The following is a 23,316-nucleotide window of genomic DNA, read 5'->3' as shown; positions in this document are numbered from 1 at the left end:
ACCATAGCTTGAATCCTTCGCTTAGCTCAAAAGGTTATGAGTCCCATTTTTAACCTTCATCCTCCTACTTCCTTGCTAGAGGACTAGCAAGATTTAAGTTTGGAGGTATGATAACTCTCTAATTTACATGTTTTAAGCATCCTTTTTTGTCCATGTTTTGCATTGTTTTTACCCTAACCTTAGCATTTTTAGGTCATTTACTGCAGGAATCCACATTTAGGCCATTTAGGGTGTTGCATTCTTGCATTTGCATATTTTGGATGAAAACAAGTGCTTAAGAGCCAAAAATGGGGAGGAACAAGGTCGAATCCGAGCATGTACCCGAAGGAGCTATGGAGCAGGAAGAACAATCCGAACACCAACCCGATCGAAGAGGATCTAAGAACAGAAAGAACAATCCGAGAGCCTACCCAAAGAGTAATCCGAGCTCATCCTCGTGCACCCCATCAAGCAGACCCTCAGGCAGGACTGGGAAGCTAGGGTTAATGGGTTTCCATATATAAACCCCCTCTTCTTCCTCTCGCCCTAGCACGCCACATACCCTCAGAACAGAGAGCGAGAGCTTCTGGGAGAGAAACTGAGCGACTCAAAAATCTTTCTACACTTTGTTAGGATTTAATTTCATTTCTTTTTGCATTTTCGATTCTGTACTCTTCCACTCTACTCTATTTTTAATATAATGCAATTTTCTTTTGTCTATGCTCTTGTGTTTTCTGCAATGAGATCTGAGTAGTGAAACAAAGTTTCTAGGGATGGGATAGATGATTTTGTGTTCTTGATCGGTTAGGATGTCTTAGCTTTGATATTTGTGTTTTATAAATTCCCTTCTAGATTGGTGTTCTTAATGCTATCAACAGACCGAGAGGTTGAGATTAGATCTAAGGTGTTTTACCATCGAGAGGTGTAGATGAAATGCTTGAATCAATCAATGCTAGAGATTTACTCACTTAGCCTAAGAGATTAGATGAGTAAGGGGTTTATTGACAATAATGAATCGGTTTGTATTGCCTGCTTGGTCATGTTTCTCCAACGAGAGTTGGGTAGGGGAGTGATCAAGGTTGATTGTTTCTATCACGAGAGTGTTTTAACAAGATTTAGAGATTCATTGTCTAGGGAATATTTGCTTGAGGCATGTAGGACATCCATATTGGTCAGGAACACTTAGGAGTCGATTACCCCATCTTTAGGAGCTTTCGTATTTAGATTGTTTACATTTTATTCATAACTCGATCCCTTACCAGAACAGGTACACGATCACCTGCTTCGAGTATACCTTCGAGCTGTTCTTGCAAGACCTTGTTATCAATTTTAGCACCATCCTTATGAGCTTTCGTAGAACAGCTCGATGGTATACTCGAAGTAGGTGATCATGTACCTGTTCGGGTAAAGGATCGAGTTATGAATAAAATGTAAACAATCTAAATACGAAAGCTCCTAAGGATGGGGTAATCGACCTCCTAAGTGTTCCTGACCAATATGGATGTCCTACATGCCTCAAGCAAATATTCCCTAGACAATGAATCTCTAAAATCTTGTTAAAACACTCTCGTGATAGAAACAATCAACCTTGATCACTCCCCTACCCAACTCTCGTTGGAGAAACATGACCAAGCAGGCAATACAAACTGATTCATTATTGTCAATAAACCCCTTACTCATCTAATCTCTTAGGCTAAGTGAGTAAATCTCTAGCATTGATTGATTCAAGCATTTCATCTACACCTCTCGATGGTAAAACACCTTAGATCTAATCTCACCCTCTCGGTCTGTTGATAGCATTAAGAACACCAATCTAGAAGGGAATTTATAAAACACAAATATCAAAGCTAAGACATCCTAACCGATCAAAACACAAAATCATCTATCCCATCCCTAGAAACTTTGTTTCACTACTCAGATCTCATTGCGGAAAACACAAGAGCATAGATAAAAGAATATTGCTTTATATTAAAAATAGAGTAGAGTGGAAGAGTATAGAATCGAAAATGCAAAAAGAAATGAAATTAAATCCTAACAAAGTATAGAAAGAGTTTTGAGTCGCTCAATTTCTCTCCCAGAAGCTCTCGCTCTCTGTTCTGAGGGTCTGCGGCGTGCTAGGGCGAGAGGAAGAAGAGGGGGGGGGGTTATATATGGAAATCCATTAACCCTAGCTTCCCAGTCCTACCCGAGGGACTGCTCGATGGGGTGCAAGAGGATGAGCTCGAGTTACTCTTTGGGTAGGCTCTCGGATTGTTCTTTCTGTTCTTAGATCCTCCTCGATCGGGTTGGTGTTCGGACTGTTCTTCCTGCTCCATAGCTCCTTCGGGTACATGCTCGGATTCGACATTGTTCCTCCCCATTTTTGGCTCTTAAGCACCTGTTTTCATCCAAAATATGCAAATGCAAGAATGCAACACCCTAAATGGCCTAAATGGGGATTCCTACAGTAAATGACCTAAAAATGCTAAGGTTAGGGTAAAAACAATGCAAAACATGGAAAAAAGGGATGCTTAAAAAACATGTAAATTAGAGAGTTATCAGTCAGCCTCATGCCACTCTCTGTAGCTCAGAGGCTAGGATTCAACAAATTCAAGTCATGCAACCTCCGCTTAATATTGGCTGATAGGACTACTAGACTGCCTCATGGTCTACTAGAGAACCTGTCCATCAAAATTGGACAAGCTGAGATTCCTACTGACTTTGTGGTGATGGAAATGGATGAAGAGCCTAAAGATCCACTAATCCTGGGAAGACCTTTCTTACCTACAGCTGGAGCAGTCATTGATGTCAAGAAGAGGATGATTGATCTCAATTTGGGTAAAACTTCAAGATGAAGTTTGATATCAAGGATTCTAAGAAGAAACCAACTATTGATGGGCAAACCTTCGTGATTGAAGAGAAAGATCAGAAAGCTGGGTTTGACATCTTTGAGAGTGTGAATGAGGCAGAAACTGAGGTTTTGGTAACCAAAGAGAAAACTCAAAGTGTCACTCGACCATTCTCCAACTCGAGTGCAGTCGTTACCCTCCCTAAGCGTCAAGTCCTGCTTCCTAAACCTCATCAACCGCAAGTGTCAAGTCCTCCTGCGCTTGACAGTTTGTATGAACTCCAAAATACTAAGATTCTATGGGATTCAGTGAAAGAGTTAACATCTATGGTGAAGACGATGAGTGGGCAAATCACACTACAAGGAAACCTGCGTTTAGCGACTACCACTTGTGACTCTTTATTCCGCAAAAACTAGCGACCACTTAGCGATTCATTTACGACTGTTTCCCGACCAAAGTTACAGAAGAAGTAAAACAGTCGCACATTTACGACGAAAACAATATAGTCGCAAAAAAATTGCAATTTGAGACTGTTCAGTGACAGTATTTTATAAAAAACAAAGAATCACAAATTAGCAACGATTTCGCAACGTATACTCCGGTCACAAGTTTATTTATCGATAACTTGCTAACTTCTATTTTTTGCGACGAACGTGCTACCACATGTGCGACTTATTTGCAACTTATTTTGCGACTGTTTAGCGTCTAATACCTGAATTAGATACTGTTTTGTGACTCCTTAGCAACTCTCGATTTTTTGAATTTGAAATTTCACATTAGAGAAATGTTAACATGTTTCTATACACATTTCCAATTTGAATTGATCAATATCAGTCATATAAACTTTGTCAAAGCTTTCCATTTCAGTATTTAGACACAACATTTCATAATATCTAAATCATTGTAAAGAGTTACATGTTATTTCATAAGAAGGTTTCTAATTTTATGAAAATTGCAAAACAAAGATATGAAAACAATATTTAAAGGTCATAAACTATTTCATATACTCTATAAGACAATCATGAGTACATATTATTGATTGATATCAATAGAACTGGTCAAAAATGATACATTCCAAAAATTTGTATTGTGACTAAAGTCGGAGAGTCACAATACGGTAACAATTTGCGACTGACTTGCTACTAATTTTGCGACTCTTGCAATTTGCGACTAACTTGCTATTAACTTTGCGACTACTGTGCAACTTATTTTGCGACTCCTTAGCAACTCTATTTGATAGTTGTCTAATTTTTATTATTTTTTGCTAAGGTTTAGGCGCGTAATATTCCCTCTTTGTTTTTAGTATGTGTCTCTTTTGAGACTACTTTGCGACTCCTCTTCGTTAATTACTAGGCAAAAAATCCATTTAGGGTTTCTTTATCTCTTTCTATTTTTTGACTAATTGTCGAAAACCTCTCAAATCTCTCTTCTTTCTCCTCTCAAATCTCTCCTCTTGTCCTCTCATATCGATCAAATCTCTCCTCTTCTCCTCTCAAATCTCTCCTTTTTCTCAACTCTCTCTAATAGATGGTAGGGGTCGCGGAGGCAAATCCGCTGGAGGTGTTAGGGGTCGCGGAGGCAGATCCGCTGGAGGTGTTAGGGTTTCCAATGGTGCGAGTACAAGGGAACCCAGTTCTGCCGCTGTTAATTGGGCCTTCAATGGTGCGACTTCACGCGGAGGTCGAAGTGGTGTCGGAACGTCGTCTCACTCCTCGAATCCATGAGCCTCTCAGTCTGTGACTAATTCAAATAGAACTATGCCATCCCAGTTTCCGCCGAGGACACAACAATCGCCTCCTGCTCCACCACCGCGGGTTGCTTCTCCACCACCGCGGGTTGCTTCTCCACCATCGCGGGTTGCTTCTCAATCACCGCGGGTTGGTTCTCAACCACCGCTTCTTGCTACTCAACCACCGTTTCCTGTTCCTCTACTCATACAAGAACAACGAGACCTAAACATGGAAGAGGATTACGAAGAAGAAAACCCTAATCCCAATCCTGCCGAAGAAGAAAACCCTAATCCTAATCCAGATCAAGAAGACTACCAAGATTTGTTAGATGTCATGCTAGCTCTTCCAGGCCAACAACATCTCCCAGTTCTGTGTGTCGATCCCATCCCCGGCGTTGAGACTTTATGGTAATTTCTCTTTGCTCTTAGTGTTAGGTTGAGACTCTGTTTTTGTTTGATTAAGTTTAGTGAAAGACTGCTTTGTTTGATTAAGTTAGAGGTTGTGTTTGATTGAGATTGAGATTGTTTGTTTTGAGATTGAGATTGAGATTGTTTGTTTTGTTGATTAAGTTGAGATTGAGATTGAGATTGTTTGTTTTGTTTTGAGATTGAGATTGAGATTGTTCTCTTTGCTCTTAGTGGTAGGTTGAGATTGATTGTTTTGTTGATTTAGTTAGAGGTCGTGTTTGATTGTTTGTTAAGACTGATTGTGTTTGATTGTTTGGTTGAGTCTAATACTCTGTTTTTGTTTGATTAAGTTTAGAGAATTTATGCTTAGTTGTCTTTAAGTTACATCCGCTTAGTGTTTGATTGTTTGGTTAAGACTGATTGTGTTAATTTGTATTGGTTAAGACTGATTGTGGTTAAGACTGATTGTGTTTGTTTTGTGACAGGTTTAACAGACACAAAGGAAAAATTTCTCGGGTGATTGCTAGAATATTTAGAAGGAAATTCGATGGTCCTTACTACAGCTGGAAGGTTACTCCTACACCCTTTCAAGAGAGATATTTCAGGACATTTGCGGTAATGTCTTATAGCTTTCAAAGTTTTATTATCTCTCATAACTGATTTAGGATCATCACTAACTTAACTCAATTGTAATATGTAGCGGAAGTTCTATTGGGATACTGGGATTACTGAGCTTGTTAGAGAGGGGTTCTTAAAGATAGTCAAGAAACGATTTAAAGGCATTGTTAGTCAAGCTAAAAGCAGTGGTAAACAACCTGTTTGGATTGCCAGTGAAGTAATGGAGAGGAGCTCAAATGCCTCACAGTGCAGAAACTCCGATTGTGGTGGTCTTGGAGTCCACAAACACCTTGCTGGTCAGAAATCATATGTGCAAATTCATCAATAAATGGTAATTTAACATTGCTTCCATGATTTTAACACTCTAAACACCTTGCTTCCATGGTTTTAACATTTTACTCTTTCTTTGTAGGAGGAAAAATTGGGCCGTCCAGTATCATTTGTAGAAGTGTTCATGAAGACATATACTCGAGCTGACGGATCGTTTGTTGATCAAAAAGCTAAACAAGTAGCTGAAGCTTATGAGAAAACCTTAGAGGAGAAACTGTGTGAAGTGTACGATGATGGTCCAGAAAATTCAGGGAATTCTTCTTAACGTTTAAGTCATCGTAATCTCAACATTGAGGAAAAGAATGAAATCTTTCTTAAGGTACTCTCATCATTGCTTTCTTAATCCAAATTTTGGTTTTCATAATCCGCATGGTTACTTTATTAATACTTGTTTCTAGCCTTGACTAACGAAATGCTTTTGTTTTTCTTTGTTTTAGTGTACTCAAACAGATGAGAAGGGAAACCTTTTTGGTCTTGGATCTCTGGTTGAGACACTTAGAAAAGGGAAAAGGAAAGAAAGCTATGCATAATCTTCTCCATCAACACCAACACTTCTCGAGCTTCAAGAACAACTTCGCAACAAGATAGCTCATCTAGATGCTGAGAATGCCCAACGTGATAAGGAGCATCAAGAATCTCAAATGAAGACCAACGAGCTTCTCATCTACATGAAAGAGAAAGATCCAGGATTTGAGACTTTTATTGCTTCCTTGCGACCAACCGCACCTGAAGACTCCACACCTGAAGACATCATACCACCAACCACCGGGTCAGGTACTCACCAGCCACCGCGTTAGACACAACACCAGCCACCACATCCCCTTTCTCCATTTACTCAAGTTCTAAACATTGTCTTTTCTAAAAAAACATAAATTTTAATTTGCTTTAGAATGATCTTTTTGGATAATGAATGATTATGATACAATGATGCTAATCTTTTTGTTTGTTGAATGATTATGATATCTTTCTTAATGATTTGGTTTTGAATTTTAATTAATTGTGATTCTTTCCAAATTTGAGAGATAAAACAGTTTATTATATGCTAAAATGTCACCAAATTGCGACCAAACTTATTTCTGTGAAACTATCAGATAAGTGGCAAAATAGTTACTAATATACGAGGACTACTTTGCGACGACAGATACGGAGTCTTAAAATGGTCACACAATTTAATCACTAATTTGCGACTGACTTGTAATTATGTTTACGAACGAAGGTTCCTAATATAAAGAGTCTGTAAAGCATCGCTTATTGGCGACTATATAACGGCGTCGTAATTTTGCGACCATTTTGAGACTCCACAAATTTGCGACCATTTTTTTCGACCATCTCAAATAGTCGTTTAGTAGTCGCAAAGTAGGTTTTTGCGACTGTTTAGCGACCAATATTGGAGTCGCTAAACGCATGTTTTCTTGTAGTGTCAAGAAGCTCCAAGGTACAATGAGATGTTCTCCTCCAAAGAAATTAAAGAAGAGGTGTGGGATAATAAAGAAGAGCAGTTCATTTGTTGTTGAAACTGGACAGAATGCTAAAGAGTATCTGGCTAGACAAGACATTATAGAGGGGTCTCTGAAGCCTCTCTATGACCCTCCCAAAGCATAACGAGTATGCAAAGTCAAGATCAGAGACTTTAAACAAGCTCACTTGGGAGGAAGTCCCAAAGGTACCCTGTAAATATTCTTTAGGATCCGTTTTTGATTTTTGTTTTTAGTTTCTTGTGTTTAGGAATCTGCAGAAGGGAGTATGGCCAACTAAAGTGGAAAAGAAAAAAAAAATGAAAATAGCAGTGTGTTGGGTTTTACAGGCCTGGAATGAAGCACCAAAAGAGGAGCTCCGACTCGACAGACTCAGGAGATTGCGACTCGATCGACCTCGGCTACGAAGCTCCACAGTCGACTCGACTGGATCTCTGCAACTCCCACTCCTCTCTCAACTTTATGTCTTCACGCGACTTGACCGATGGCAAACTTTGACTCGATCCGCCTCTCGCAAATGCCGACTCGATCAACATCCTAGACCACCACTACTACACATCGTCATCGTGTACAAGCTCCGATATATGGACTCACTGCAAGTATTCACCGCTTTGAAGGAATGCTTGTTGCTCATCATCATAGTCCATTCTAGCAACCACATCACTCCACTCGATCCGACGGCATGTAGCTGCTCTCGTTGTCATCTGACTCGATCCACCGTCCTGGAGCATCGCTAAAGCCTTCTCCTTCTCTAACTCGATCAAGCTTATCTTCACGTCGTTTCTCCATTTTGATGCACCCATCTCAGCGACGATGCTTCTATACTAGCCCTGCGAGTTTGGGTATACGGTCGGGTCGGGTTGGTTTTTTTGGTTATTTGGGTATTCGGGTTTTCAAAATTTCCACCGAACATAACCGAACAAAAAATCGGTTCGGTCGGGTCGGGTTTTGGGTCGGGTCAAATAAGAATTGGTCTTGGGTTTATCTGGTTTGAATCTTAAAACCGATTGAAATTGGTACAAATCTGGTTAAAGCCGGTTAAATTACGGTATGGTTTGAAATAATTTTTGTTTTTTATATAAAAAAAAATCGGGTTTCAGGTTGGGTCGGGTCGGGTTCAGGTACCGAACTAGAGTTTTAGTCTTGCCGAATAAAACCGAACCCTAAATTTGGTTGACCCGAAACCCAAAAATTTCAGGTCGGGTCGGGTCGGGTCGGATCAAAGTCGCAGGCTGATTCTATACTGTTATGGTTGTCCCTAAATTCGAAGTATCAGACCGTATTGTTACTTCTAAGCCACCTTCGCAAGGTGCAGAGTCAAGCAGAGCAGTGAAACGCTCTAGTAAAAACAAATCTCGTGGCAAGAAGCGAATGAAACAGAGGGATGAGGGTAGCTACTATGAGATGGAGCAAAACGTTTATCAAAGACATGCAATGCGAAGATGGAGCAGAAAGTTTATCAGAACACGCAAGTCGACCAAGCAGCTGAGACCACTCTTGCGGATCCTAAACAAGGCGAGGGACAAAATCAGTACCACGCTCCTCCTTGGGCGAGCACCAACTCCTTCTTCTACTACTGAGGTACTCCGACCTTCCCTTTGTAAATACCATCTCATCATTGCATTTTTTTTTTGCTGTGATTCTCAAATCCTTCTTCAAATTTCTCTTACACAAGGGACTGTGTAATTTAAGTTTGGGGTAGGGTTTGAGATGATGTATCTGATGATGTTTTCTGTGATTCTCATTTCAAAATTTTGCATCATATCATGTTTGAGTCTCCATTCATCTATTTGCATAGAAAACCCATAAAAATTTTCGAAAATTTCCACAAAAAAAGAGTGTTCATGTAGTTTGCATTTGCATATTAAGATTGAGTCTAGTGTTATTCATATAGGGCTGTTGAATTTAGCATAGGGGTTGATGATGATTGTAACCTTGTTAGCATGCTGAATTCAATAGGATAGGATCAAGGCCCTTGTTATTAGTTCTTTGATGCATGTTGATTGAACTTGAAATGTAAGACTGAACCAGGTTTTGAATTCTCGAAATTGCATTCTAGTCTTGATTGAAGCATGTTTTGAATTAACATCATTCCCTATCTACCTGAACCTAATCCTGACTTGCAATTATCATGTTATGCATTGAAGTTGAACTCATGGATACCATATACATACTTGAACTATCTTTCTCCTTTTTACCACCCTTGTTAATCCAAATAGCTGATTCCCATCTTTGGAACAGTTTCCCGCACCCTTACCCAACCGTTCTTTCAAGCCAATTGTATTCTTGAGTGTGAGGTCTTTTTCGAGTTGAGCTTGTTAGAAAGTGTTCGGTTCTAGCCGACAAGAGTACAATCCTGTGTAGTTCTAGTTCGCACTTACGGACTAGTAGGACTAGGTGAGAACTCAATTTTGGGATTTGGGATTGGATTTGTACTGAAAAGAGAAAGAGTAAAAGAGAAAGAAAAAGGGTAAAGAGTCTTTAGGAGGGGGAATGAGTTTTCAAGGTTTACAAGTCTAGTAAAGGATGTGGGTTGTGCAATGTAAAAGTGTTATTGGTTCTGGGCATAGCAAGAAAAAAATTTAGACAAAGAAGAGAAAGCAAAACGCTTAAGAAGTCTAGATTTCTAAGAAGAAAAGAAAGAGAACCATAGTGATAAAAAAGTTTCCCATCTGCTAGATTGATATGAAGTAACCTCCTCCTAAGGCTAAGTAAAAAGAATGAGAGTATGGGATTAAAAAGAGAGATCGATGGAGGGTAGAGATAGGACCAACTTCTGGGTTAGAAAGTTAGAGCTAAGTTTCCTTGGGACCTTTAGGTAGACGGGACATTGCTCTTGTATGTGTCAGTTGGTTTCAACCTTTAGCCTTCTCTTAAGCTCAACTCATTTTCGCGAGAGAACCCTGTTCTATATTGTTAAAACCACTTGCAGAGGAGACCATTTTTGTCTCTACCCTCTCACCCCAACCAATTGAGTTTGATGACATTGCATAGCTTGATTCATGGTTCTTTGTTAATGAATGTTAAAGGGAATGATAGAAATGATGGCATGTGTAGATTAAGGTTCGGAATCGTTTCAGGTTGTGATGAGCTTGTCTAAAGTTTTTAAAAAGAGTTCCTTCACCATGCATCATAGAACTAAAAACAAAGACCTTGATTCTAACTACTCTATTCAGCATGTTTTAGGTTCTGAGACCCCATCTTCAAAGCTCTCTTCCTTACTTTGTTCTTGATCGTTTGCTTGAGGGCAAGCAAATAATAAGTTTGGGGGAGTTGATATGTGTATATTTTACACTCTTTCATCATGCATTTCTCATTCATTCTGTTCTCTTAACTCATTGTTTTGCATTGTTTTTCATCTCTTTTGCATAATATGCGTATTTAGGTAGTCTTCACATTAGTTTTGCATGCATCTTGCATATTGGAGTTATTTTAGGTGTTTTAGGAGATGTCCAAACCATCAAAAGCAAACAGGGAGCAGGAGAGCAGTCCAACGACTCGATCTACACTACCCAGCGTGACCCAACCTTCCACGTCTTTGATCGAGTCGAGTGAAGATTTTAATTTGAGATTAAGCTTTCGACGTCTTTATCAAAATTGTAGAGAATTGAGTTATCTTTGCAATACCGTTGATTTCAAGCCAATCGGAGGTGTGATTCAAACGTTATCACCGTTTTAGTGGATGCACGTACATTCTGAATTCCGAATCGACCTGCACGCGAAGGAGAGCTCCACTCGATCAGACATGTTAGCAGCAACTCGACTAAGATGTCCCAGGAGGGCTCCTGAGCACCCTCAAGACGCGACTCGATTAGCAGCTCCCAGAAGACACATTTCAAGCTGCCTCTCGATCGATGTTTTCAAGCTGCCACTCGATCGACAATCTCAAGCCGCCATTCGATCAAACTTCCTAGAATCCGACTCGATCGACACTCTCACGACGCGACTCTCATGACGCTCTTAACCCGACGTCCTGGATTTGTTCTGAAGACGCGTCCGAGAAGGGTTCATGAACCGTCTTTCTATTTTGTCGTTTTATGTTTTAGGATTTTCCATGTTTTGCTATAAATACTCTTTTAAGTCTTTACCCAAGAGGGATAGCTTTTATCCTAGGGTTTTTAGGCAGCCACCAAAAACGTTTCTAAGTTTGTAATCAAGATATCTCTTAATCCTTTTAGTTTTTGCAATTGAATTCTTCTGCAAAATTGTTTATCTCACCCTTATCTATCTAGTCATGATTAATTCTGTATTTTCTGTGTTTTGTGGGTTTTTGATGATGATTGTTCTTGAGTAGTGAAATAGGGTTCTTGAGGATGGGATAGATAAGGTGGAGAATCTTAGTATAATAGGATGCCTAAGCTTAGATTGTTTGATTTCCCTTCTGGATTAGTGTTCTTACTGCTAATTTCTAACTGATCATTTGGGATTGGATCTTAAGCATCTCAACACCCAAAAGGTGTTCCATGGGATACGTGAACAAACTAATACCAGAGATTTGCATTCCTAGCCTAAGAGATTGGATGTCTAGGGTGTTTATTGACGTTAATGAACTTGTTATGCCAGCTTAATCTTGTTTCTCTAGCGAGAGGTAGGTTTGGAAGTGATTGAGTCTGAGTAGCTTCTATCAAGAGATTGAATTAGCTAAGCTGTGATGTTACTTGTCTAGGGATAGCTTGATTGTGTTCTGTTAGGCGTTCTAGGAAGATTAAGAGACTCCACGGGAATCAATAACCCCATCCTTAAGGCCTCTACTTATCTGATTGTTTCTACGTCTTTAAGCTTGTTCTTTGTTTTAGTTGCAATAGGTTGCTCATTTGTCTCTGCTCGTTTAGCTTGTTTTTGCTCTCTTCTATTATTGTATTTTAGCTCTTGTTCTGCAAACTCGTTTTGTTCTTGCATCTCGTTCACTCTAGGTCGTTAGACAAAAACTCATTTTGAATTTGGCTTAACTTGTGACTGCTTGATTGCATCTCGATTGTTAGTCAAGTTTCCCATTTGGATTGGTACCTTCTGTACTACAACTGCATTAGGTTAATTGAGACCTGCTAAGAGACACAAAATTCTTAGTATCACGTATCCATATACTCATTATCTTCTATATTGTACAACTCTAGCAACTCGTCTTCTGTAAGATTTTCTAAACCCCGAGAATACAGCTCGTTTAATCGTATGACCTATAAATAGATGAGAATAAAAAAAACAAGGATTAGAATTTAATTATTTTATTAATCATAAAACATGTAACATAAAGAAAAAAATAGAACTAATTTATTAGCATTGAACCAAAAAAAAACCAAAAAAAACCTTAACCTAAAATGCATTAGAAAAAGGAAGAGGAATATTATTAAAAGATTTTTAATCTTCTAGATTAAAAGTCTTCGTCTGACTCGATTCTCCATCACAACCCGTTTTCTTGGTTCCACCTTCATACCCTATCTCTTTGAATAATGACATGAGCTCTGCATGAGATGGGGCATTGAATTCTTCGTGAGTCTCCATGTTTGTGTTACGGATGTTCAAATCCAGGTTGACACTTGGAGGACCTCCTTTGCAACTTTGCAAATTATTGAGACGAGCTCCAATGAAATCTTCGTTACGATCATATCCCGTATAACCCTCCAAGAATATGATCTTATCATGATCATCTTCACTAGAGACTATCATTTCTCGGGCAAAGAGATCCTCCTTTAGTACTTTGATACACACCCACCAAAAATCTGTCCACCTTGTCAAACCTTGAATTGATTGCTAGACTCTATATGCCTCTTTGTACGGTGTAGCTTCATTCTTTTCTCTACGTTCTCTTGCCTCTTCTACTTGAGCACGACGAAATTCCATAATTTCTTTGAATTGTCCACCCATCTCTGTTTCAAATGCCGTTCTTCTTCGTGGCCTGTTCTTTTCTCCACTCCGTAGTACATCTCCCTCGATTACTTGGGTATGGAGTAACACGTGATTGTTTTTTAGCTGACCGCTTCGCTGGACCAATTGGCGACAGTGGAGGAGATTCGCTTGTGATGGTTTGAGACTTTAGATGTGCATCCTTTGTAGGAGTACGGTTTGAATCATCTCCATCATCATCTACGGCTATCGGAACGAACTTGTCCACTGATTGCCTCTCATCTACCTCAGTATTGTTTGCATCTTGCTTATGAGTTGGGTACATAGCTTCTGGTTTACTGCCTTGACGACCAAATATGCGTCTCATAAGCTCCATATGGGGAATTCGATCTTCATGGATAATTTTTGCATATGGTATCTCCTGCACAATATTTTTAAGAATATTAATATGATAGCTAGCAAAATAAAATATATAGTACAAACAACCTTATTTTTGGAATTACAAAAAATAATACATAATCTTAAGTTACTATTAAGGAAATTAACTAATTTAAACTACAGAAAAAAAAGAAAAAAAATACCTTTTCATGGTCAACCCACCATTCCGGATCATAGTGTTCAAACCAGTGTTCTGATCATAGTGTATTCCAGTGAAATTTATCAGCCTCTTATAAGCATTCCACTTATTTCTCAAAGCGTTCGTATTTGCTCTTGAAAGAATCCCACAGAAGAGTTATCTTAGTTTGTTCCAAAAACTTTTCACAAATCCTCACTCGGACGATTTCTTTCGGTAACTTCTGCTTGTATCTAATTCTGGCCAATTCAACATCAAGAAGCTCCAAGAATATTCTGATAAACTCATCATCCCATACAATTTGTTTCTATAATACACATTAACAAATTAAATACTAAACATCCAACGTTTTTAAACTGCACATGTGACATATTCATTACCTTCCGGCGGATACTTCCATTCCCACCAACATCCTCGCCACCAGCTGCACCACCTTCATTAGACATCTTCATCAAAAACAAATAAAATATATTAGTAATATGCACTAATATTTTTAAACATATATATAAACTCGATGGATAAAAAGAGTAGAAGAAAGAAAACCATACTACTGTTTCTTCAAAGTGTGCTTATTTGACAATAAGCTTTAGGCATTTATATATACAGCTTAAAATTTCCGTGTACATTTCAACGTCGAATAATAGTAGGAACAACTTTTTCCGTTTGAAAGAGTCTATTGAAAACTAGAAAATTTTAGAAAAATCTTTGACCAAAGTTGTTTACGGGTGCTTAGCATAAAAATAGAAACAAATAACAAATATTTTTTTAAAATATAATCGTTTGAATAATTTAAAAAACTGATAACTCAACTCTAACACAAGAAAATTTCCATGATGTTGAATAATCTTTTGAGTTAACAATTTTACAAAAAATATACCTCAAACTTGAACATCAACCATAACACATGATTATTCAAACTCAACTTCAAAAAATTTAGTTTTGTTCATGATTGGTAACATTTTTAAATAAACTTTAAGTTAAGTCTATAACTCAACTTAAGTCAATAGTAACACATGTTACCAATCAAAGCCTATATATGAGGTTTTGTGACTGATAGCATATGTATGTTTGTGAAAACCTTGTTATAATTCATACTTAATGTTTGTTAAAAACAAATCCATACTTAATGTTGTAAAGTTCAAGCAGGAAATGCCATTATAAGTAACAAATGTAAATCTAGTGTTTCTCAATAGCAACGTCCTAATTTTTTTTGCTAAATTGCAAATATCATATAAATATGAATAGTTTGGTGATACAAATTATACAGCCTGTGTAGTTGGTTTCTCGGCAAAAAGATAAAACAAGAAAGCAACAGGACAAATTAGAGAAAGTTCTAACTTCTTTAAATCCATAAGCTCATCAGCTTCTTGAAGCGCTTGTTGAGAATTCTGGCAGTGATGGTGTTCTTGATCTCACGGTCAATATACTTGAAAAGTACCGATGGCAACACATGAATCTGATTGTAGTGCAGGTTATTACGCTGTTTCCAGATGGCGTACAATACTGATTGTGCAATCAGTTTACGCAGGATAGGTGGCGACCTGTTGTTCTTAACCTTCGTCCAAGAGAGTAAATCAGACCATGTAAGAAAAGATATGGGTGGCTGTTCCAATCTCCTACTCACTGCATTCCATAGGAACAGAGCGTAATCACACGACAACAACAAATGATCTCTTGTTTCAGCATGAGAGGAACAAAGAGTGCAGGATGTATTGATCTGCAGTCCCCAGCGCTCAAGTCTGATTTTTGTAGGCAGACTATCAAGGTTTGCAATCCACATAAAAAAAGCATGTTTATGTGTGGCCCCTTTGAACCAAACAGAAGTGTACCAATCGACAGTAGCCGCTCTCGGTCTTAGCACAGACCAAGTTTTAGCTGAAGAGAAGCCATTGCAGCCTTTGTTATCTACCATCCATTCATAACTGTCTGAACCTTTCTCATCGTTTGGCTTGTCTATACTGGTTAGATGCACATGAAGGCTCAGTGTCTGCTAAGATCTCGGATCTGCCAACTTCCAACCTTCAGAACTGCATGCATCAAAACCTTTGCATTTAACTCAATTCTGAGGTCTCTAGGGCCGTGATTGCCAATGGTTTTGATCAAAGGGCCAAGAGGTGTCCAATTGTCTAACCAGAAGCTGGCGAGCCTGCCATTACCAATGTTACATTTGAGAAATCTCTCAGCTAGACCTCGTAGCCTTAACAGGCACTTCCAGTTCCATGAATCAGTGGGTTTTTCAGACAAATTCCAGAAACTTGTTTTATTGCTGCAGTTGTGATGCTTATGCCAGGCAACCTAGAGAGAGCCACTGTTAGAAAACAGGAGCTAAATCATTCTTAAGCATAGAGTTCTATTCCACTCCGCAAACCTCCTTAATCCCAGGCCTCCTTCATTTTTTGGCAAGCAGACTTGAGACCAAGCCACTTTCACCATTCCGCTCTTATCGATACTACCAGACCAGAGAAAACTTGAACATAAAGATTCAATTTTCTTAATACAACCAAGAGGGAGAATGAAGTGGATATCCAAAAGTTAACAGTTCCAGAAATTACAGATGCAATCAGTTGAAGTCTGCCTGCAAATGATAGAGATCTGGTAGTCCAGGAATTGAATCGAGCTGAAATCTTCTCAATAAGAGGTGCGTATTCTGCAACTTTTAGCTTTCTACTCATCAGGGGCAGACCCAAATATCTAATAGGCAAAGACCCATCTGTGAATCCATAACTTGACAAAGCATTGGATTCGAATTGGCTCAAGCCTGCGTGAAAGAGTTGTGTCATCTCCCTATTCATGTGCAACCCTGACCAGCCTGCAAAGTCCTCTAGAGTTTCATAAATACCATGTAAGGAAGAACTATTCCCATCAAAGAATATCATCACGTCATCTGCAAACATGAGATGGGAGATCTCCAAATCAGAAGTTCCTGGATGGTAGGATATATAACCCGATTCATACCTTGAGTGCAACAGACCCGAAAAAACCTCCATGGCCAATACAAACAAATAAGGCGACAGAGCATCCCCATGTCTCAGACCCTTAGTGCTCTTAAAGAAACCACATATTTGCCCATTTACTGAGATTGAAAAACTAGCCGTAGAGATACATTCCTCTATCCATCCAATGAAGACCTCTGGTAAGTTGACAGCTCTGAGGGTTGAAATGATAAAATCCCACCTAACTGAGTCGAAAGCCTTCCTCAGGTCAACTTTTAACATTGCACTGGGTGGGATGTTCTTCTTACTATAGCCCTGGACAATCTCTGTTGCGAGTAACACATTCTCCAATAGAAGACGGCCTGGCAAGAAAGCTGATTGGGAATGACTGATAATATCAGGGAGGATATCCTTTAGACGTCCTGCAAGCAATTTAGAGATAACTTTGTACACTGTGTTTAGGCAAGAAATTGGTCTAAACTCTGTCATGGTAGAAGCATTCGGGACTTTAGGGATTAAGACCAAATTAGTAGCATTCCATTGCTTAAGTAATTGACCAGAGGTGAAAAAAATTCTTAACAGCTTCGGTCACTTCAGCTCCTATAATTGACCAACACCCACAAAAGAATTCAGCAGTGAAGCCATCAGGGCCGCTAGCTTTATTTCTAGGCAGAGAGAAAAAAGCTGCTTCTATTTCCTCACTAGAGAAAGGGGCAATGATATTGTTCCGCTGCACATCAGAGCATTGAAAATTCAAGATGTTTGAGATGTCTTCCTGAGTGAAGTTAGGCTGATCATTCTCTCCCCCCAAACTCCTTTGAAAATACTCGATACAATGATTCTGAATTTCTGTTTGACCTTCAACACGTTCACCATTGCCATCGATCAGATAATGAATGTGATTCATTGATTGTCTTTCTGAAGCCATTTTGTGGAAATAAGATGTGTTTAAGTCCCCTTCCCTTAACCATGTGACTCTTGACCTCTGATAAAAGAAACTCTCTTCTGCAGTCGCCAATATTTGCCACTTCCTTTGCATTTCCATCTCATTTTCTGCATTGAGTAAGTTTGGATTAACTAACATACTGGATTGAGCAAGGATCAGTCTCTCATGTGCTTCCCCAGTTCTCTTCTCCAAGTCTGAATAATTCTGTCTGCTAAAATCTCTGATAACTTTCTCCAAAGTTTTTAATTTCTTGGAAATCCTGAACATTGCAGACCCCGCTACATTCAAAGAGAACCATTCCAGTCCTACCAGAGACACAAACTCATGGTTCTTCAATAGGTAGTTGTAGAACTTAAAAGGCTTCCTTGTTCTAGGAACTGCTGCATCTAGTCTTATCCCACAACTAGAATGATCTGAGAAATCCGGAGCCCCTAACTCACCCAGAGAAGATGGAAACACTGTCGTCCACATGTCATTTACCAAAATACGATCTAACTTTTTTTGCTACTGGTGCTGTCTTCCTTTTGTTCCACCAAGTGAATGAGTTACCTCTGTAGTTAAGATCAACCAAAGCAGCATTAAACAACGATTCTCTGAAATTTCTAGTGGGAAAGTCCACATTTACACTGTCAGCCGTAGAGTGCTCAGTTGGATGGAGAATTTGATTGAAGTCCCCCAACACTGCCCAAACTTTTCCAATAAGTCTAGGATCAGTAGATAATGTCACTATCTCATCCCATAGAGATTGCCTAGATGATTCGACGTTAGAGGCATACACAAAAGACACCATAATGACCTCTGAACAATCTGGTAGCTTCACTTCGCAGCCCACCATCTGCAAGGACTTGGAGATAACCTGAACTTTGAAACTTGGGTGCCAGAGGACCCAAATCTTGCCCAACTCCGAGAATTCGTAATTATTATCAAAAGACCAACTTGGCAACAAATTATTAAGAAACTTCGATTGCTTAGGTTGCTTCACATGCGTCTCCACAAGGCTTCCAAAAAGTGGTAGATGGCATCTATACCATCTTTTAAATCCGGTCCGGTGAGAAGGTTTATTAAAACCACGGACATTCCAACAAAAAATGTCTATTGACATATTGATCGACATAAGAATTATAAGTATTTGGGGCCTTTGCCCCTCGCACTTCGTTGTTGTCTTTGGGACAACACTTCTGTGAATTTGCCTTCATCTTCTAAATCAAAGTCATCATCATTATTAGAGTCTTCAGATTGAATATCTGATGAGTCTTCTTCTTCCTCTGAAACAGACACACTCTCTGCTATTTTTGTGCCTCTCCCCATGTCTTTAGCATCCAAATTCTTATTCTTCTTCTGAGCAACAACCACTGCTTTACTAGTACTTGCTTCCCCCTGATTGGAATGAGCGGCCCTGTATGTGGCACTTTAGTGGATAAGTTAACGGAGTTATCCTTTAACAGACCTTTCTTGCTGCCTATGACGACTCATTCTCCCTCCTCTACTATCGGCTTAGGAGTTCTAGATCTTCGACGTCTGTACTTCTTTTTAGCAATCTGAGGTTTAGCTCTAGGACAATCCTCTTCCAAGTGTACGCTGGACTGGCATCCCTTACATTTGATTGGGGCTGCTCTGCATCGTTTCAAACTGTGTCGCACCTCCTTGCAATGAGCACAAATTGGTGGCATCCAGGGGCTTGAGACCTCTATCCTTCTTATATCTCCTGAATCAAACTGAACATTCACAGCCTCTGGCAAAGGTTTTCTTGGGTCGATTATAGTAAACACTTTTGCTACCTCCAAGTTTGTCTTGTTTGCTGTGTTAGGATGCAGAAATTTCGGACTGCCCACCAAACTAGCAATTCTTTCCAGGCCATCATCGTTAAAGAACTGGAAAGGGACGTACCTTAGCTCAAGCCAAATCGGGGCTGTTTTAAGCTCTGGTTTGACTGGGATGACGCCAGGCTCCCATTTAGCTACAAACATTGTTTGCCCTTCTATTTGCCAAAGCCTATGGTTGAGGACTCTGTTTTAGGTTTGTGCATTCGGGATGCGAAACAAGAAAGCATTCCCCTCCATCTTTGAAACTGTAACATCTCGATAATGTTTGCTCCAGATACCATTTACAATGGTATGAACTGTTCCCTGTGAAGGGGGATCAGAGTAGAATTGCCCCAATATAAACGATTCCCAAGACTTCTTATGTTTCTCAATAATTGAGTCTGGTATCTTTAGACATGGTTCACCCGAAGGGTAAGGTAAAGGATGTGCCTTTCTTCTGCAATTTCTTTGTTGTACCTTTGAATAGGTCACACCAGCTATCTTCCTCAGCTGTGTTAGAATCAATTTCTACTTCTGGGCTTGCCGCAACAACCGTTACAGGTGCAGCTTGCGCAGGTTTGTTGGAGGGATTCTGGTCCGAAGATGGAATCACTACACCGATAGGAGAGTTTAACGGAGCTGAAGCAGGTACCGCAGTAGCCACTTGCATCACATCAACTTCACCTTGTTTTTCCAGATCTGAGCCAATACTTAGGTCTACTTGCGGGACAAAGGCCACCTCCTGGGAAGGAGCTGAGGAATTGAGAACTGGAGCTGTGACTACATTCGCCGGAGCCCGAGTCTGCTCCTTTGCTTTGGGACTAACGGAGACGGGAGAAGAGGTAGGGGACTCGCTTTTTGGAGAAGACGATTTCGAGCCTGGGAAATTTTTGATTCGCTTTTGCTTCCCCATGAGGAAAGGAGGGCCTGAAGATTCGGACAGAAGGAGGAGCAGGCGCCGTTGAAGACGCCGGAGATTTGCCGTAAACGACACCACCTTTAGCCCTTTTAGGAGAGAAAAATTCTACTAGGGCGAAAGTATTCCAAATCTACGATGTGATCACCTTTCGCACTTTTCCCTTTTAGCAACGTCCTAATTATCGGCTACCGTTTTGTGTCATCTTACCCTTCTTCCGAGAAGATGTGTGCATGCCACACAAAGTTTCAGCCATCATTATTTTTTAAACCTTACTCAGAATCAGGGAGCTGGTGCCATGCACAAAGTTTAAGCCATCACTAGTCTTCGTTCTAATCTGACGGTTCTCTACTGAATTCTATATCCAAGATTAGACTGATATTTTAGTTTCATTTTACAGGAAAAAAGAACAAAATCTTATGTCCTAAATGGAATGAAATGTCCAACAATACGTACATGACTTTCGCCCGGTTGATGCCACGTGTTGCACAATTATTATCTCTTAGCTTTCAACAATGTGCAACTAACTTTACACGCAAATTTGACCAATTAGTTTCATTGTCAATATTTAGTGCAAAAAATATTTTTTATTTCAGTTTAGAATTTGCAAGGTTGACTTCCATAATCAATATGCATAATTCATAATTGAGTTTAAATAGGTAATGCATTTTGTGTTTATGGTTAACGTTTAAAGACTCTCATGACTTGTATGAATATGATGTTTTACGTTTTAACCTGATAGAATTGTCCCTCGAATCGGATCGGAAGTCCTTAATCACATGGATCTACAGTTTTTATTTTCTGTTTTTTTTCATCCATGCATGGAACTTTTTTGTTAGCCTTAAAATATAGCATAAAAATGAAAATTTTAAGCTATATGAGATTCATTTTTTTAATCAAAGTGTCAAGCAAACAGTGTTTGTTAACTGTTACTTTCTTTTGAAAAAAGCGAGTTATTTTTCTTTTGTAAAGAGAAAACAATAGAGGCTAAAAATTCGAATAAAAAATATAGAAGTTGGCAAATATTATTTTGTTATGGTTCTAGTGGGAATTATTGTGGCCACTTATGTATAATTATATTGTTTATACCGTAAGGGTTCTTTATAGGAGTAGGTATCATGTCTATAAATTGCAAACTAAAAACGTCGGGAAAATGAAACTTTCATCTTTATTTTACAAACGTTAAAATGTACTCCGTGGTTTTAATACTAGCAACCTGCACAAACCTTTATTTATGCCCGCATCATTTTCATTCATTCCTGTAAGGCTGTAAAACTCACTTCAACATTTATAATAAACCCAAATTTAGTTTTAACTTGTAGTGCTAACTTTCATGGAGTATTGTTTCTTACTTTTCATTACAATCTCATTTTTTATAATATACAAAATGTAATTGTTGCAAGCGTTAAGCAATTAAAACTTGGATGTTTTAAGAATTTTATGTGAAAAATTAATAGAAATCAATAGCTCAGGTAGTATAGATTATTGTAAAGATAAGCATCACAATATTTACGGGTATATAACAAATCAACACGTAAAAGCGAGAAACACAATTAAACTTTGCGAAACTACAAGTGAAACATTCCATTAAATTTTTATATGGTTATATACAATATAATCCAAGACACGAACTGTAAAAATACATATATTGTATAGAAAATATACATGAAATAGTATATTTAAAGAGGCCAATAAAGATCTTGAGGATGAAGCTCGTAAAGATTGATTAGTCTACTTTTCTCCCATCAAATTTCTGAAGTAAATTAATACTTGATGTAACAAGATTTGTGATTTTAGTTCAAAGATTTAATGCTAGTGAAAGATTAAAATTTTTTACTAACATATTTGCTTGGATCATTCAAAAACTGCCTCAGAACGTTATAAGCCACAAGGATCTCCTTTTTATTAGATAACTCATAGGTAAAATAATACATAGTATACTGTAGTTAGTTAGAGGGGAAAGAATCGAAAAATACGCCATCTAAATTTTTTTCTGCCGTTTAATTCCTCTAGTTATTAAATTTCCCAAAAAATACCTGATTTAATTTCTATTATCTTTAAAAACCTTCATTTGATTAATAACGGTAGATCCATACTTACGACATAACGACTGTTAACTCTAATGACAGAAATGTTAACCAGGGTTAAACTATAACCCCACGTGGTTAATTAGAGGGAACTAAAGACATTGTTGCTCTCTTCTTCTTCCTCCAAATCGATTTCGAGTTTTAGAACCCTAGAACTCTAAAAGCGATTTTTCTCTCAAACTTCAAATCCCGAATTCCTTTGATTGCGATGATAGTTGCCGTCTGAATAGTTGCGGTTCTGGTTGATTGTTTGGTGTGTTCGTTGCAAGAATCGACTGATAGATGAGGTATGAAACCATTGTTAATTTCAATTGTAATGTTTAGGGTTCTAGGGTTCTAAAACTCAAATCAATTTGGGGGAAGAAGAAGAGGGCAATAGTGTCTTTAGTTCCCTCTAATTAACCAAGTGGGGTTATATTTTAATCCTGGTTAACATTTCCTTCATTAAAGTTAACAGTCGTTATATCTTAAGTATGGATCTACCGTTATTAATAAAATGAATGTTTTTAAAGACAACGAAAATTAAACCAGGTATTTTTTGGAAAATTTAATAACTAGAGGAATTAAACGGCCAAAAAAAATTAGACGGCGTATTTTCAGGTTTTCCCCGTTAGTTAGATATACTTGCACATAGTATAAATACAGGTTGTACAGTCACTTTACTAATTAATGAGAAATACAGTTTTATTTAGCTCTATGCTTATTCTTGTTATGGTATCAGAGCGATAATAGAATTTCAAAGCTTCCGCCAACTCATCTTCTTCCATTGAGCTGAAATTGAGCTCACATCTACAATCATGAGCTGTTCAATTTCAGTCTCTCATCGATTTCATTTCTCGTTTTTGTTTTG

The 23,316-nt window shown here is 38.6% G+C and overlaps 1 protein-coding gene and 3 pseudogenes across 1 annotated transcript; 1 reads left to right on the top strand and 3 right to left on the bottom strand.

Annotated features, from left to right (window-relative positions):
• Positions 1 to 5,798: 5,798 nt before the first annotated feature.
• LOC147941521 (uncharacterized) lies at positions 5,799 to 6,689 on the top strand (annotated as a pseudogene).
• An 8,388-nt stretch (positions 6,690 to 15,077) lies between these two features.
• LOC147941520 (uncharacterized) lies at positions 15,078 to 17,204 on the bottom strand (annotated as a pseudogene).
• Positions 17,205 to 18,133: 929 nt separating this feature from the next.
• Positions 18,134 to 18,969, bottom strand: LOC147941519 (uncharacterized). The gene is made up of 2 exons (XM_087458548.1): positions 18,852 to 18,969; positions 18,134 to 18,753 (listed from the first exon to the last, which is right to left on the bottom strand). The coding sequence occupies exons 1-2, from the start codon at positions 18,967 to 18,969 to the stop codon at positions 18,134 to 18,136; spliced, it is 738 nt and encodes a 245-aa protein (XP_087314674.1).
• On the bottom strand, positions 18,866 to 20,376 carry LOC147941518 (uncharacterized; annotated as a pseudogene).
• Positions 20,377 to 23,316: the final 2,940 nt, after the last annotated feature.

The sequence above is a fragment of the Camelina sativa genome, chromosome 7 (genome assembly GCF_030686135.1).
Source record: "Camelina sativa cultivar CO46 ecotype springtype chromosome 7, ASM3068613v1".
Lineage (NCBI taxonomy): Eukaryota > Viridiplantae > Streptophyta > Magnoliopsida > Brassicales > Brassicaceae > Camelina > Camelina sativa.
Note: the sequence above shows the minus strand (reverse complement) of the source record. Positions and strands in the feature narration are given on the sequence as shown.